General features: G+C 36.9%; 1 protein-coding gene across 2 annotated transcripts in view; it reads left to right on the top strand.

Annotated features, from left to right (window-relative positions):
- The window catches only part of LOC149795336 (kinesin-like protein KIF28), a 206,148-nt gene that overhangs the window by 46,897 nt on the left and 140,448 nt on the right, over positions 1 to 18,803 (top strand). For both annotated transcript variants that reach the window (XM_089965111.1, XM_089965110.1), the window contains exons 8-9: positions 7,640 to 7,710; positions 8,373 to 8,433. In XM_089965111.1, the coding sequence (XP_089821237.1) occupies positions 7,640 to 7,710; positions 8,373 to 8,433 (132 nt within the window). The remainder of the gene's footprint in view (positions 1 to 7,639; positions 7,711 to 8,372; positions 8,434 to 18,803) is intronic.

Here is an 18,803-nt window from a genome sequence, read left to right on the forward strand (position 1 = left end):
CATATTGATGTTGTTGTTGTTGTTGTTGTAAGGTTTAACGCCATTTTTCAGCATGCGATAGGCTATACATGGCGGCCAGTATTAATGGTGGAGGAAGAACCCGGGAAATCCCCAGAAAGAACCACCAACCCTCGAGAAGCTACTGGCAAGCTTTCTCACATATCCACATTGGCCAAATCCGAGACTCGAACCCACGCAGACAGAGGTGAGATGGCAGTGATCCATAATGGAGAGCGCCTTAGACCACTCATCCACTCGGGGCCCCATGTCATACTGAGGAAGAAAGAATAATAATACACAACAATTGCCAGATTAAAGCCTTCCAGGGTCCTCATCACTGAAAATATTATAGTACCCGACCTCCAATACTAAATGTGAAATTTAAAAAAAACAATTATCAAAAGCTAAAAATGGCTGGAAAATACCAGTGTTGCCACGAATCCAAATCAAAATAATTGTACATGCAGATTGAAATGGTCATATATAATAATTCATTCAATTTTATCATCAGCAAGTAATTACTTTTTTCTGGTACCCCTGTTGGGCTGGTGCCCTAAGCACATGTTTAGTACATGTATGCTTAATGGATAATCTGGCAATGTACATAACCACATTCAAATGAATACCAAAAGGTATATTTTTAAAACATACTCATTAATAATTTGACATGTTATGTCCATGTTGGCCTGAATGGTTTATTTTTAATGCTTTTTATTCTCTCTTTAATGACTGAGTGTGCAGTCATTGCAAGTTCTGTCTGGTCACCTCCCAGTGAATCTAAGAGGGGTCCAAATGCACACCAAAAAAATGCAATTACAGTAACAGTTGCTCATCTCAACTGTACAGACGGCAGGAGTATATCACCCCTGGGTCATGTTGTGGGTGGATGAGTGGTGACATTACAATCATCATGATTTGCTATTAGTTTTGGTTAATGGCTACCATAAGGTATTATATGTTTAGTGTATTTTCTTTATCAGATGCTAAACCTCCAGTTAGACGTGATTTTTCTCTGTTTGGAATTCCGCTAAAATTTTCTCCTGACTTAAATCAGATTTTTCTTGATATAGTCCATTTTTTTATATCATCTCTGATCCATTTTTTAAAAAACAGTCTGTCCAGTCCGATTCAGCTATGACCCTTGTAAATTATTTGTTCCATATATTAGTTAGCACACGACTATCATAAAGATTATTCTGATTGGTCAAAGGTTAAAATTCATCTAATGAATCCTCATGTAATGGAAACTGATGGCATAATGGAAAGAAGAAGCATGCTTGCAAAACATGGCATCCCAAGTTGTTGAGAGAGAGAGAGCATGACACGAAGAGTTTAGATAAAGGTTTAAAAAACTTACGGAAATGGGAATGGCTGGATCAAAAAGTTGACGGAAATTTAGTTGGTCAGTTTATAAGAAAACTGAACACTAGAAGACGGGCATTTTGTGACCTGCAAGAAAGATCTGAATTAATGGTAATCACAGTTGGAAGAGTTTGGAACAGCACCTACAAAAGAACCTGCATACGGAAAAATCTAAGCTCAGAAGGCATCTGGAAAAAGTGCAATTAATTACTAAAAGAAGAAATATTTCTTGCGTGAGAGAACAGATGTAGCCCTCTGTCAGAATATGTGCACTGCATATTGCCAATACAAGCACCAGCTTGAAAGGAAAAAGGCTCTCATTCAGAGAAGGAAATGAAATGATTGCACATTGAGCCAAAAATGTCAGTGCGGACAAAAAGGAAGGCTAAAGAAATCTTTGCCAAAGTCACAAAAAGAGTTTGACTGGCATATCAATAGATTGTGTCAAATTTTTCTATACGTTTTTGAATTTCTTCATTGCCGCCATCAAGAGCCCCACTTTTGAGTCACTACAAAGAATTGAATATAGGCTTACATGTGCATAGGAGAGGAGAGCGATATTATAGTCATATATAGTTACTTTAAACTGAAAAGGTAGAAAAATACTTATTTTGACTCATTTTTCCTCCAAGTTTTCATGCAAACTTGTTCCCAAAAATTCCTTGGAAGTTGAATTCATTATATAAATCCCCAAATCTTGCACGATGTATATCACCATCTTTGCAGACTATAAGTGCTCAGCTCAGGTAAATAGCATTTGCAAAACAATAAAATGATTGGGTTGCCATTTGTTCGTTATAGGTATATGCCCTTTATAAACGTGTACATCCTCTCATTTCACAGACAGCTGTATGCAGTCAGTATAATGTAGTCTTCCCGCGCTGGTTTAAAAATCGGTGCAAAATCATCTAAAGTACTACAATACCTGTAGTCTGTTTCTTTCCTGTATTCTCCAATGCCATTACTTCTAAAACATATTTCACATTTTTCAGACGTTCATTAAAAGTGCTGAGCCAGTAGTGTTTTCTTTCTTATTAATGTCCATATTATATCTTTACGGATGAATATATAGTTTATAAATAGATTATAGTTTGATTATAGGCTACCTCAAGGAGTGTGGAAGACAATTTATTTTTTTCTTCTTCTAAAGATAGAAGCACAGTAGTGTGTGTGTTATATAGCCATGAAAATACAAGGATAAAAGTACATATTAAATACATAAAGAACACTTGTCATTTCCATTGAAGGTAACAAACCCATGTATTCGGAGAAGTAAATGTACAGGCCCCTGTTAACACCTCCTTTACAATCATATTCAATAATATCAAACAATCATTTAAATAATTCAGTAATATTAAACATCATTCAATAATATTAAACAATATTTTACTGAGGAACAGTTTTTATATTTTATGATTAAGTACCTTTTTTGTCAACATATTGTAAACACAGTTTTTAGTTGATGTGTAAGTTCAATATTCTATTTTTGTCTACGATGGACCATTTTGGAATAGTTTTAGAAACTAAACTTTATTTGTAGAGCTTTATAACCCATAAAGTAATAAAAATGCATATTGCAGATTTGAAGATGAGTGAATAGCTCATGGTATAAAGCAGTATCTATGAGAAGTAAATGGAAAAGATGACTACTTTTCATGTCTTTTTTTATATTTTGACACCCTGTAACCATTACAATGGACATGTGACACAAAACTGATGTTAGAAATAAATGTTAACCACCTTGTATGTACAATGTACATCATCTAAGGACATTTGGAGAGGGGGCAGAAAATGGCCCTTATTTAATATTTTCCTTTAACTCTCTTTTTTTCCCTGATGAGACAGGTGATATAGGGCATTACATATCCATAATGAATGTTCATTCCTAATGATGTGTTAGCAAATACATACACTGTTAGCAGTATAGCAGCAATTGCACCAGATGGCATTGCATTGGGGCTTTTGTGCATCTCATTTCTCTGCTGAACTTTCCAGCTAGTCAAAGAAGAAGGATGCTACCGCTTATTTTGCTGGTGTTTTCAGCATTCCTGCAGCCATCCACTTCATGAACTTTTTCACCCATATTTTCACATTGCCACAAATCTGTTTACATGCAGGGGCTGGAGATAGAGTTTGTGTTGTCTCACTCTGCCCCCTGTGACTGCAAGTACAATATTGCTTATGATTAACCCCAGCATGGCGAAAATTGAGGCCGTAGTGAACTGTTTTTGAAAATGTGTTATCAGCCTCTGGGTTGTATCCTCTTGGAGAATTCTGTTGATGGTCTCCCTGACCAGTTAAACTGGATGCAAAGGCTTCTCAGTTATAGCTGGCAGCCTCAATCCACAGGCTGCATTCCTTTTCTAATTTTTTAATATGATATCTTATCGCTTGGTTCATACTTTCTGTTTCCTCATTGGATAGGCTCATGTTGTTTTTCACCTTAGCTTTAAGCATGATTTTGTTTCTAAGGTGGTTGGTAATTAGCTTTATGAGCTTTGAGAAGTTTTTAGATGCTATCAGTGCATCCTTTGAAGTACAATGTTGAGCCTGAGAGATCTTTGCATTGGGAGGCTATCAAGTTTCAGAGCTGCTGTTCCCTTGAGCACTGTATCCTTCCCACTGAATCGAGTAGCTCAATATCTGTCAACCATCTTGTTTCTAACAGCTGTCTTGCCACTTACCTTTGGCGTTGGTCATTGTGTGATTAGTTTTTCATATATGGCTCTATGTGTTTGTACTAGTGAGGAGAGTTTGCGTGGCCTAACAACTCCCACTTTTCTATCTAAGAGAGCTATTTATACCTCCACCATTTTAGCACACCATTATTGGCAGCAATAAAGTAGTCATAGATGGCCTTTCTGCTGCTTTCAAGATTTCTTGCAAGGAACGGCCTTGTCTGAAATCATCAAATGCTGCAGCAGTTCTGTCAGAATGAGCATTGAACGTAAATGTATAAATTCCTGATTGTTCTGTAACTATTTTTAACTATCTAGCAATAGCACTATTTGTAATGGCTCTATATGAACAATAAGACACCTAACCCTGAGTAGATATCTGAATGAGAAAAAGCAAAAGGAAGGAAAAGAAAAGGGCAAAAGGACAGAGAACATCTACAGTGAAATTGGAGTGATCCAGAGCTAAGCAGGTTATGCAATTGTACAAGGCAATGACTTCGATTGTTCACTCAATCGTATGGTGAACTAATTCTGTCAGTGAAACAGATCGGCTATTTTTATAAATATAATTGTGTTTTGAAATTCGGTGATTATTCCAAAAAAGAAGTGTATCTTCTTAATGTATTGTATTATCACCATTGTTTATGTAATTGATTAAATTTTGATTTTTAATGTACGGGGGCTCGAGTCGTTCTGTTCTATATATCTGCTCAGATCTCTATTTATTCTACCTATAAGTTTACTCAATCCGGGCAATAACACCGAGGGCGATCATCTAGATAATGTGAACCAAATAAAGTATACACCTTGAAAGAAGGTACTATCTGCCAATCAACCCACACCCTCTACAAAGAGTGGGGCATTACACAAAGAAAGAAGAAAGTTCATTCTCCTTCTTCATCAGAATTTTCTGTCATACAGAAAATAAGGGTCTTCTGACTGGAATGCCCCTACTAGCAAGTCACTACCTCCCCCTGGTTAAGGGACACACATTCAGGCCTTTTGTTCCAGCTAGTTACAGGGTTCACACCCTTGTCTGGTCCCTTAAACCTCCCAATTTGGACATTAGGACATCACAAATGGACACTTCTTCAGGGACCAAGTTGGCTTACCTTCAGTTCAAGACTGTTGGCTTTAAAACCCAAGGCTGGGTCACTGGTTAACATAGCACTCTCACTCCTATCTATTCATGGACATGTCAGGTTCGGGGTAGGGTGCTTCTTGGAGCTGTAAGGAACAGTTCTTAAGGGTTTGTTATCCTTAAAAGAATCTACCCTCCAGATGAATAGTCTCAAAATTAAATCAGAGCCCTAACACAACAGGGTGTGTTGACACAATAATGAAGTCTCTGTGTGATCGTCTCCTCTGACAACACATCAGCCGTAGCATTCCAAAGGCAACAGGGTGGCACATATGTCCCTACTCTTTGTGTGGCAAGAAGAATATTCTATTTGACAGTGTGCCCAGGAAATGCAGGCTAGTCTTAACAGTGGTCACTGCACTAATCCCTAGTGGACTCCATGTTCAGACTTGGGGGTGGGATTTTTGGCGCACTTGTTTGTGACAAAATCTTAGCTTCTAAGATCAGACACCCTAGGCAGTGTTGTATTCCCTGTTCTCTTACACTTTTCCACCCTTCAGGATGAATTCTGCATGTGCTCCAACAAGTTAGAACCTTCACTGCTCAGTTCGTCTTTATAGATATTTGATCATGGTTCAGCAACTTCGTAACTGACTCAAATGATGGATCTTACATTGCAGCTCTCTCTTACACAAGAGACCATAGATTCTCCACCTTCTTGCTTTTCTCATCTCGAGCAATATATCTGCCAGGAAAAGTTTTTTGAGTGAAGTTGTTGAGTACATTATTCAGACCAGGAGGCACTCCACACCCAATTTGTATGATGCAAGGTGGGAATTTTTTTGTCAGTGATACAGTAGGAAACCTATTAATGCATTATCAGTCTCCAAACGACAAGGATCTTTCATCCTTCAGGACAAAAGCCCATGAGGTCTGAGTCGTTACCAGTCTAACTTGTTCATCATTGGAGGATGTTAGAAAGGTTGCATTTTGGCAATCACACATAACCTTTTTTGGTTTCTTCCATTGTTCATTGAATCACATAGTAATCACAAAAAATAGCTGTTGGAGATTTTAACTTTCATTAGTGAACTTTCATGCAATAAGGGTTAGTATATTCATGTTTATACTTAAGCCTCCCATTGCGATGGCAAATTTAGCTACATATTGCTGATATTAAAATGTAATTTTGGTAGGGGGTAAAACTAATTTTAATGATGTAATATTTGCCTGCTGGTCTTTACAGATTCCCTTTTCTTACCCTGCTCTGATATCCTGAAAAAGCTGAGGCCTATGGTGCATGCACCATGGACTTGGAAAACAAACTGTGTGTTATGTTCTTTCCAGAAATCTCCCTGGAGGTTCATTTTTAGGAGATGAATTTTTGTAAAGAGATGGATAATTCTGTCCTGTAACAACAAACTATGCAATATTGTTAGGTAAGTATTATTCATTAAAATTAGTTTATGTCCCCACCCCACTCATTTTTTCCACCATCCATCATATTAGTGTCCTTCATCTAGTTGGTATATACTGGAAAATATATTTGTGTAAAAAACAATTATTTCACTGTGACTTCATAGTACTGGATATGTGTTGGACTTTCCCCTCTTGCTTTTTGTTCATTTGACCCCACCAGCTACTAGCATATGGTTGGGGTCCCCAATCTATCCATCCTGAAACACTTTTATCATGGCAATCAGGATTGCCTATTTTGGGGGTTTCACTTCAGGACTCATTGTGGATGACATGTATATAAACTACATTGTATGCCCTCCCTTCTGCTATAACATTTCACTCTTTGAAGCTCCATTAGTGAAATTTTGGTGAGCATTTAATATCGAAATGTAACTGGAGACTTTAATAGTCATTAAAATAACACACAAATTGAAAAAAGCATGAAAATACTTTATTTAAACTGTTTGACTTTCGTTATTGAACAGAAAAGGGGCACAAGAATTGACATAGCACTCACTGGTCCAGAAAACAATGATGAAGACATAAACTTTATGAAAGTTGAAGTCGACCTCACTTTCTGTTGTGTATATGTGTGTAGTAACAGGCATTATGAGATAAATATTTAACTCAGCTACCATGTTTATTGCAGTATGTTATGTTCAATAAAATGCAGGCACATTGATCACATAATCCGATGGTGTTCAGGGTACCCTGGTAATGTATTACAGATGAGGTCACGTTATACTGGAGTACATCATATTTAGTATTTTGATGTGTTGTAATGACCATACTGGCTTTATAAAAGGGTTGAGCAGTGTTGATGTGCATTATAGTGAGGGAATGCTGTAGAGTGAAACCTGTGTATTCCCTTGAAGTACAATCTTTATACATAATCTTTTCTTAAGTTTCCCAACATATTTCACCTCAATATAAAGGGCTCCTGTTTCATGGAACTCATTTTGTTGTTTGACATTAATTTTCAAAAAAATCTAACATGGTTTATTTAATTACTTGAAAAGTTTGCTTGAACAATTTGAGCATAATGTATCTCTCATTTCAGTTCCATACAGAGATTCTGTGCTGACACGGCTCCTTCAGAATGCTCTTGGAGGCAACAGTAAAACTGTCATGGTTAGTTGTACATTGTTGTTACATGATCCCTATGACAAATGGTTTATCATTGAATGGCATAGCATTTTGTGATGTATATTTCTTTATGTCACACAGTTATGACATCCTGAACATTTACATCATGTCACAATGTGAATTAAGTTCTTAGTATCAAAACAACTAGTAAGCACTGTTTTGGTATATATGATTTTTTGTGAACCAGTAAACCAATCATATTGACCCCTGCTTCACATCAGTAAGCGCAAGGTTTACTGGTTAATAAAACTTCGTATTCACCACAACAATGCTGTAATTATATATTGTTTAATATTTGTTCTGTTATAAAATACATATCAGTTTGTATATCATATGTAATATATTGATGTATATGAAAGAATGAATGATACAAATACTTGTTTATATGAATAATTTTTGACAAGATATCGTTGAAATAATTTATTATTTTGCATGAGATAATGTATACATAATTTTATTTTAGTATTTCATCACATTAATTTCAGCATTTGTGTTTGCAACTTTAATTTTTATGAATAACATATAATTAGTATATGTATATATCATAATTTATTTTTTCACAAATATGATTTCCTTTAAAAGATTGTGTTTATTGAAATTGTGTTTTGTAATTTATGGTAACGAATCACCATAAATGTCTTTATTAGATTGCTGCTTTGAGTCCAGCTGATGTTAATTATGAAGAGACGTTGTCCACCCTCAGATTTGGTAATATATTTGTTTCTTTTATAGATAATATTCATTTATAAAAGGATATTGAAAAATTATTGGAGGAAAAAAAAAAATATAAACAGCCTCTGTAGGGGTTGGGTCCATTTATGTTTTATGGGTATTTAATATTTAGTCAGCCAAATTATCTTTAAGATGAATTTAAATTTCTCAAGAAAGTTTTAAGTGTTGAATAGGCACATAAATGGTTGAAACATCATCATGTTAAAGATAAGGGAGTTTCACACTCCTTCAGAAAGTTGGCCGAAAACCAGCCTAAACCTCTGCCTATGATCTGCATTATTCACACTTTTATTTCTGGAGCAAATTCCAAAATCATTCATAACATCCATAAGACACATGGTATATATCTTGTGTAGTAAGCATGAAATGCAAAAATCAATGGCTTCTATCTTTTATTACAAAACAGTTGTATCTATCACAAATTAATGATGAATGTTACAAGTATAATTATATTTATGATCTTTCAGTGACATGTTTGACATGTGTCACATATTCCAGTGTGGTGGAAATGGAATGCAAATGGAATGTTGTGAAACATATTTGGTCCAAATCCAACTTTTGCATAAATTTCAGATTTAAAAAAAGGCAGAATAAAATAACTTGTCATGTTTCAGTTATGTACTACCTTGTGTGAATTTGTATTCCTTTGTAAGAATGCGAATCATCCTAATGATTTTCAGGAGTGCACTTTGTTTTCTGTCTGAATACATAATTTCTCAAGGCCACTAAATATTTTTTCATTTGTTCAGTGTGTTTTATGTTTACTGACCCACTCTGATAAATATCTTGCCTGGTTGCTGGCATCCGACTCTAAGTTTCCCAGACTGTTGTATCAGTAATGCAGTTAGAAAATTGTAGACTTAGCACATCTGCTTGTTTCTGATTCAGCAGGCACTCTAATACCAAAATGACCCTTTTCACAGTATCAGCTATGGTGTAAGGTTAATCATCCCACTTTAGTCAGAGCTTTTAAACAAAACAAAGTGTTAGTCCCCTGCCCCACATGTTAAAATGTTGGTTCCTCATAATTGTAGTATATCTTGGTAAATATTGCGATACATTCAGAAATACCTCGGTACAAAATTTTTCTGGTACTCTAATGGCTTCAGTATAATTTGTCAGGGTGGCTCATGTAGTTGACTCTATCTTTTTCTTTCACTTACAAGTATATGATAATTTTGACTGCCATGATGAACTACAACAGAAAGACATTCCAACAAGTTTCACGGGAATATTTGCCATCTATTGAATGAGTAAATGTTGAAAACTTGCATGTGTCCTCTGCCAGTAATAAGGGTCTGTTAAAACAGGATTCAAAGAACAAACATTTTTATTTCTGGAACAGAACTCTCAAACTCTTCAAGGTATTTAAGCCAAAATTTGGTACATACATCAAGCAGGTTTTATTTTCTTCTTTAAATATGTTACCCAATCATAATACCTTAGGAAAACTACTATTACCTTGCAAATCCAGCCCTCCCAGATAGCACTTTTAGTGAAAGGTAGCTAAACGTTGTCTGCTGATGGCAGTTGGGCAGAGTGATCACGCATTAGGTATAAGGAAAAAATATGAACCTCTCAGTTATTACTGCTCATGTCAGGAAGTATGCTCTCATCATGATAGGCCTTTGCAAAAGCCAAAATCTTCTGTGTGGAAGATATAACATTACAAGTTGGAGGAGTTTTTCTCTTCTAAGGAAAATATACTCCATCTATATTTTACAGCATTTTCTCTTCCTGTGCTGACAAAGTTCTGCCTTTTACAATTTGTGATTGTCACACATTTTGGTACTTGCACGGGGAGCCTAAGCGACTTTCATGTTAAGTTTGGGCTATAATTATTTTATGTACGTTCAAGCCTCTAGTGCTTCTAAAAAAAAAAACTTAATATATGTGTAATTTCATTACAAATGGGTAGATATTGATGAATTTCTATTCCAAGGCATTTGTAGCGTGCCACCTCATACTGTCACACCTACTTCGTACATATCTATAATGGTGCCTCAGTTTCCTTATATATGAAGGATTTTGTGTGTAATATAGACACCTGTGTACATTTCTGTATTGCTTTTGCTCTGGCCAAACAAGGACAGGTAATCTTTATATACATGGTTTACTCTGTTACATCTTGCTCTTGCTTGTTTCTATACGCAACACTTGAGTGATGTTTATCTGCATAAGCATTCCATCATATTTAAAGAGTACTTAGTCACTTGCACAGGTAGCCTATGCAACTTCACAAGATTGGTTTGGGCTAAAATATTTATATGTGTGCATGTCTTTATGCCCATAGGAAACTCCTTATATATATATATATATATATATATATATATATATATATATATATATATATATATATATATTACATAATTTCTGGTATATACAGGTGGATTTCCTTTACCATGGCATCCTTGCCTTGGAATGCCACGCTTCAATGATTCTTCATGTACATGCTGTCCTTGACCATCCCTACTGGTAGTACTGTAATTGAGATTGACTACTATCACTATTTTGCAGGTAACCATCAGTTGGTATAGCTCTATAACCACTCAGTATTCAAACAAACAGTGCAGGCCCACAAGTTTATATTTCTTCCTACAGGTGGTATTGTCATTATATTTTACCTGTACACTTAATTGCTTTATTAGAATGTCAGTTATCAATTTCTGGGTGACCTTTTTAAGATTTAGCTCTGCACTGACATTGAGTTATAAAGACAGGTGCAGGGTTACAGTTGTTTAGAATTTGCTCTATTGGTCTTGCAGATTAGAACTATTGGCATAGTGCAGAAATGCACAGCTATGGACAAAGATGTCACCAGTTTGCATGCTGACCTTTCCTCAGTGTGAGAATTTCTGGCAGGCAAAGGAGATATGTCATCCCTTACCCTTTAGCCATGAAGTGCAGGACATTGAAATGCTCTGAAACAGCTCAGGAACCCAAGCCACCACCACAGGACTCTGCATTATTGACAACTAAACTACCTCTACCTTGCCTCCTTGGGGTTCTAGCCTGTTCCTTGCAGAATGGCAAGGTACAGAGCTAAACAGACACCCAAGTTCCCTCCACACAGCAGACAAATCTACCAGTTACGAGGATCAAACATCCCATAACCCATCCCATCCAGATTATCCTAATGATATCCTTCCCATATGGATGGCCTATTTCCATTGCAACTGGCTCAATCACTAACAGTCCAGTTTCCAGTGCGTCGAACCCGACTTTTGCAAAGACATGCAGGGACCAGTTCAACTCACATACTGCCTCTAGGCACTCACTGGCACAATTCCAAGATTAGTACCTCACATTTCAACAGCTGTCTCTTGGCAATTTCTCTTCATGTTGCCATGAGATTAGACTCTTTACTCAGTGACTCTCTCAAAGTCATGGTTTTTAATTAAAGGCGTTCTATGAATTTAGTGAGTGGCATACCTGGCACTCTTTGCCAGGTAAGTCTCAGGCATTACAGGAGACCTTAGACTCACCTCCTGCAACCAAGAAGGTGCGGCTTATACTTAAGTGATGTAATCACATCTAGATTATCTGATGTCACAGGAAGATTCAGCCTTCTGAACCTCCATTAAAAACGTTTTCCACCTTTGACCCACCAGAATTCTGCCCTCCTCCTTGCACGCCATCAGCAACCTGGACCAGAGCTCCAGCATCTGTTGATCTTATGACAAAATGAGAGAGTCCAACTTTAATTACTTCTGCAGTCTGGGAGAGTTATGGACATCTGTCCTGCCTTTGGGGGCGCTCACCAGTTATTATGTACTTTTGAGAGAGTTATGTATGTAAGATGAAGCTGTTTGCATTTAAAACATGCACAATGGAGAGAATGTTGGCATACCTTTATGCTACATTAATGTAATGTGGATGATATTTCTTTGGATATTGTACTTTTGGAAATTGTACATGATTTAAATACACTGCTAACTAAAAAGAATGCACCCTTGTGCTAAAAAATCAGCCTGAATTTGTCTAAAGTACACTATCCACAGCAGCTATTGAAATAGGGAAAATGAATTTTGCCAGACTAGACAATACCAGTTTCTGAAAGTGCAATGAATGAATTACGAAATATATAAAATGTAAAAAAAGTTATCAGCTCTTTTTTATACAATTTACCTCTGAAGTTCAGGAAGTGAAAATGACCAAGTGGAGCTAGCACTTTTTTGAAAGGTGCAGATCTGGAGTAAGGCCAAGCTGTATACTCTATAACCCATATTACACCCATCAATCATATACCAAAATAAAGGAAATTAAAGGTTCTTTGAATTATACCTAAGATATACAAGGTCTTTTTTAAATAGCCAGTATAACCAGTGAGGAAAGCTGGGGAAATTCTTTTTCTTTAAAATCCTAACCCTGTGCAAAATAGGAAACTGTAGAGCGCCACCTTTGTCATCAGTTCATCAGTGGTTCTACCTTGACCATACACCATTATTTCATTTGGAAACCCCAGCAGTCAACAGTGATATCGCTGCTCTGGGGATGACAAACCACACTCCATACATATAGATCGGATGCCCTTTGATGACACTCGGCAGTTAGTATGCAATATTGTTGCTGTGCCTTTGATGTTGGACTTCGTCTTTATGGTTACCTTCCAACAGGTGGAACATAGCTTATCTTCTCCTACTCTGAATACCTCAGGCCATGCCTGGGAGTCAGTCTCAAAAGTGGCATGAGTTCTGAACAGTGCCACTCAACACACTTTGGCCAGTGCTGTAACCACAGCTACAAATTTACAATTAGTGAAACATGACTTGGAGCTCTTTGTCTGCACCTTCCTGAAGGACCAATAATTCCAAGCCAATAGCACAACCTTTATCCTTGAACCTTCCTTCCAGATTGAAGAAGTCCATACAGCTGGGTTAGTAAAGGAAATCAACAAATGGACTCAAGGGTGACACATAGGACACAAACCTCTGAAAACTGTCCTATTGAAGCTCCACCCAGCATTGCCTATTGTTCTCACAAACCAAAGTTCATAAAGCACCAAGAGGGTCCTATCGTTTGTTTCAACCTTTCTCCAGGGTTTTATCCCAGACATTTCTTGGTCCCAAAAGTAAACAGCATTCTGCCTTCAGTCATCAACCTAAGTGCCCTCAATCAATTTATTCATGCCATTAGGTTCTCAGTCTAAGAGGGAGACTTTGCCATCAGTGTGGGCTTAAAAGACACATACCTTTATGTCCCTATTCACAAGGCTTCCAGGACTTTCATGTGATTCAGCTACAACATCATATACCAATTCAGGGCACCTCCATTGGGACTCACCATCAGTCTCTGGGTCTTCACTCGTATGATGAATTGAGTAATGGCACATGTCTGGACTATTTCTGTGGCAGCAACATAAAGTTACCTGGATTTATATCTAACCCCGACATGATAGCCCTTTTTACACTGCTTACCAACCTCAGCTTTTTCATCAAGAAGGAAAAATCTGACCTATTACCATCTCAACAATTTGTTCATCTAGGTATGGAGTTCAATACACAGGCAAAATAGTTTATTTCCCTCAGGATAGGGCATAGAAAATCTGAATGATGTTGGCTTTTTTACTTTCAAAGAAAATTATATCAGCATGTTAATTCCTTCTCCATTTAGGTTTGCTTAATGTGGCAGTGGACCTCGAATAGGTTGCCCTTTTATGTGCCCTTTGCAAATTCTTCTTCTGTCCCAGTGGAGACCAAATGTTTGCCAACTGGACCATCCTCCCCCTATCGGCACACAATTGAGACACCATCTGCAGAATTGGGGCATCCAAACTTTGGTTCACTGCAGGTATATCTCTACAAATACAACCTCCCTAGATTATAGTCTATACTAATGCAAGTATGGAATGCTGGGGATCAACCTACTGCCATTCTTTCAGGAAGCCAGTAATGCATAGTCTCCCTAGGAACAACATCTGCATATCAATATTCTGAAGATGACAGCCATTGTGAGAGCCTTTCACTGATGGTAGAACTATTTAAATGGCAAGGGTGTTCTCACTCTGTCCAACAACTCAACAGTGGTGACTTTTCACAAACGACAAGGAGGAGCCAAGTTCACAGACCCTTGTATCCTCAGGTGTGGGACTTTCTAAACTGGTATTGTCAACAACCAATCCACATACAAGTTAGCCATATCCCAGGATGCCTAACTAGCCAAGTCTTTGGGAACAATTAACTAATAACGACAGAATGGTCTCTTCATCCCTCAGTTTTCACTCTGATATGTACCCAGTGGGACTGACAGTTTTATGACCTGTTTGCAACAATACCAGATTCCCAACCTTGATATGTCCAGTCCTGGACTTGATAGCATGGACAATCAACAATCTATTGATATATTGGAACTGCCTGAATGCATATGCCTACAATCCAACACCTCTGATTTCAAAGTGTTACAGAAATTAAGAGATTCAGAGTGTTGCTTGATCCTTGTTGCACAACTCAGATGGTAGACGTTGTGGATCAACGATCTCATCAATCTCGCAATGGAAACTCCTCTGAAAATTCTGATTTCCCATATCTACTCAAAAAACCACAATGGCAGTTTTTTCATTCCTACCCAAACCCATATGTCTGGATTATATTAAACAGGCCCTGAGAAATAACAGTTCTCACAACCAGTCATGGAGAGAATTGCTCTAGCAAGAAGGCCTTCCACTCTGCGTACAAAGGCAAATGTTATATTTGCACCTAATGGTTCACAAATGAACACATCATACCTCTGAGGGCATCTATACTGCAAATAGCTAACTTCCTCTGCATCTTCAAACCAAGTACAATAAAAGGTTACTGTTCCATGATCACTGACACCTTTTGTCACCATAGAAGCAGGGATATTGGACAAAACAAGGACTTACTCAACCTTCTTTCTATCTTTGAATAGACACAAGTAAAATTGTTATCCCTCTTCCCAAAGTGGAACCTATCTTGGGTCTTAACCTAGCTGAACAAGACACCTTTGAACCCTCTTAAGGGCATCTCTGGTGTACCTTTCATACAAGACCTCTTCCTCATGGCATTGGTGATGGTGGGCAGAATTAGCGAAATCAGCAGACCTGCATTACATGCAATTCCAACAAGACGAGTTAGCCTTACTCATGGCATCTTCTTTCATCAGCAAGAACAGGGGTAACCAGGGGTAACCAGACTTTCATCATGAAACCTCTGTCTAGTCTGGACACACCACCTACAAGACCTAGCTCAGGCTTTGAAGTGGTACCTTAATAGAACAGAGCAGCTGTATCAAGGTAGATCGTGCCTATTATTACATCAAGAAGAATAGGAGAATATATCAGCACAATCTCATCTTGGATTAATTGGGTTATTCACTCTGCATATTGAGAAATAACCCCAGCTGAAATGAACTCCTTACACATTCCGGCTCATGTGGTTAGAGCAGTTACCAACAGCATAACATTTGACCAGAACTTACAGTTCTCTACCCATTATCTTTTAAGCTGTAGGATGAAGAACAGAGTACATACTGTCTAGCTTTTATCTCTGAGATCTGTCATCCCCAATATCTGTAGCTAAACAGGTCTCCCTTCCAGGTCAATCGACAACTTCTGAAGACATGGCTTCACAACTTTGCTGCATTTATGGGGGCAGGGGATTTTACCCTATTTCATGCCACACCCCCCCAACAGATGGAGACCACTTCATTCAGGTTACCTAGAAGCTGTCACACATACCTTTGGGGACCGGAGATTCTCTCTCTAGGGTAAGGGAATGTAACTCTCTTCCTCTTACCTATTATTCTAAGGTATTACGATTGGGTAATGTATTTAAAGAAGAAACCAATTTTTCTTATTAATATACGTTTCTTTGAGAATACTTACCCAATTATACTACACATGCACCCTCCCAGCCTCCCTGCAGTTACATCCATGTAGAGTGTGCCTTCCTCTCCACTAATAACTGAGGTTCATGGTTTTTGCCACCAATCCTTATACTTAAGAGGAGATCACTCTGCCTGACTGCCATCCAGGTCAGCAGACAACATTTAGCTCCCTTTAGCTAAATGTAGTATCTGGAAGGGCTGGATGTACAAGGTGATAGTAGTTCTCATAAGGTATTATGATGGGTAAGAATTCTTGAAGAAACATATTTTACTTAAAAAAATGGAACTTAGAATTTTTTACGCATCCAATATTTATCATGTTACAAAGTGATGCATAAGTAGTGTATAATCAAGATTACTGGACCATAGGGTACTAGCATATGTAGTATAAACTGAGATTACCGGACCATAGGGTACTTGCATATGTAGTATAAAACTGAGATTGCTGGACCACAGGAATCTTTGTGTGAACCGGGAGGATATGACAGCTCTAGATGATTTTTATTTCCACATTTAGATGAATGAACCTTGGTTGGTGCTAGAATTTTCTAAGTAGTTGCCATATTTTAGTCTGAAAATAATTGAAATGTATGATTATCTAGTGTGCAACATGCTTGGATGCATTATGGAGTATTGTTTTCTGGATCTGGTTAATATTCAGCTTTAGTCATTACTCATTTTATGCAAGTTTTTCTTTCATAATTCATGTTTTTCGTAAAGTTTCCTTTAAAAACATTTGCTGAATTATGTATTTGTCATATTCCTTTTGTAAAGAAATAAGATCCATTAATCATACAGTATTGAAAATGTGTTACTTATGGATATTGGCAACTCCAATTGAGGCAAAGGTTTAGAGGGAAAAGCACAAGCCCCCACATTTATTGTTTGCCAGGTTTTTGTTGTTTTTAGCTTGCCTGGTCTAATGCCAAATGAGCTTTAGGTATGGTTCTTTGTTCATCATGTGTCATCTGTCATGCATTATCTGTTCACAGTTCTTTTTACAACTTCATATTTTAAAAGCACACAGCCCAGTAGAATGTCACCAGATGTGAAGGAAATTATTCTGGCAAGAAGTTCTTTCAAAATTGTTCAAGTATTACAAAACTGACATCAGCTATGCCTGCGGTTATTTAAATTGGGAAAACCTAATCGTGACTTCTGTAAAACCTCTTGACATATTAAGGTCAAATTTGAAACATCCTTTTCATAAAAGTCTTTTGGATATGTTTAAATGATAGAAATCTGCCATCGACAAATTTGACAGCATCCTGGTATAGATCGATGGCTTTCTATTTGGTTCAGTTGATTATCTATCTAACTTCAAATACGGCTACCATTACTTTATAAAGACACTTTATAAAAAGCTGTGTCTTTTTAAAGACACAGAAAAAACTGAGAAAAATTATTTTCAGAAACCAGTTAACAAAACTTAACCCAGTTTGAAAGAAGCAGCCAGATGTGATAGGATTTAAATGGTGTTAATCTGCAAAATATGTTTGGTTTTTCTAAAAATTGAAAAACCTTTAAAAATATCTTTTTCAAAACCATTCAACAAAATCTAACCAAATTTGGCCAAAAGCATTTTGTATTCCTGTATTGTGAAATGTGGGACTAGTTGGTTCTGGACAGGAACAGTAGCATTTTGAGGTTACTGGTCTTGTGGGCTTATTAAAGTTTTTGGTGAGTTTCACAAACTGATGGCCATTATTACTCAAATAGAAGTTCCTTTGAATGACTTCTCAGAAACCATCAGCAGAATTTGGCAAAATTTGAAAGAAAGCATAAAAAATGAAGGGCTTTTAATTTGTTTGAAATGATGCTATTCTTCTATGAAATATGACTACTTGCAGAAAAACAGAAAAGCTAATGTTCTAAAATAGTAGCTTAACAGAATTGGATCAAATTTGATGGTGTCCTGGCTTGAAGGCATATCACATTTGTTGATCATTGTGAAAATGGTATCAATCTTGCATACTTAGCACTTACGGCAAATATATAGTACAAAGCAGTGCACCAACATGTTAAAATTGAAGAAGAAACAGACAATTCAGTAATCAGAGAACTGAAAAATTATCTTTGTAGTCAGGGACAAGTGTTAACTGATCAACAAAAACAGGTATTCATCTTTAACCACTGCATACTTGCCAGCATTATGTTTTTGGCATAATCATTGTGCTGTTTTTCACCTAATTATATCTTGTACTTGCCTGTATATGGATTACACTATTTTGATAAATTTAAAAAAAAACGTAATAAAGCAAAATAAAGTTGTTTTTTATTTCATTTTCATCTTTTAAATCCCACACAATATAAATTTGCATAAACATAGCATAAGAATACCATTTGTACACCTACTTATACTTTCCTAACATTATAATTATGTTCTATTTATAGTAGTCATATACGACAAATTTCCCCAAAAAAACAGTCGAGTTTCTTCAATTTGAAAACTTGTCTTGCAGATTTATTATATTAATAAAAGGAATAAATATGGTGCAAGA

The sequence above is a fragment of the Sinohyriopsis cumingii genome, chromosome 7 (assembly GCF_028554795.1).
Source record: "Sinohyriopsis cumingii isolate HCF-2022 chromosome 7, ASM2855479v2, whole genome shotgun sequence".
In the NCBI taxonomy this organism is placed as follows: Eukaryota; Metazoa; Mollusca; class Bivalvia; order Unionida; family Unionidae; genus Sinohyriopsis; species Sinohyriopsis cumingii.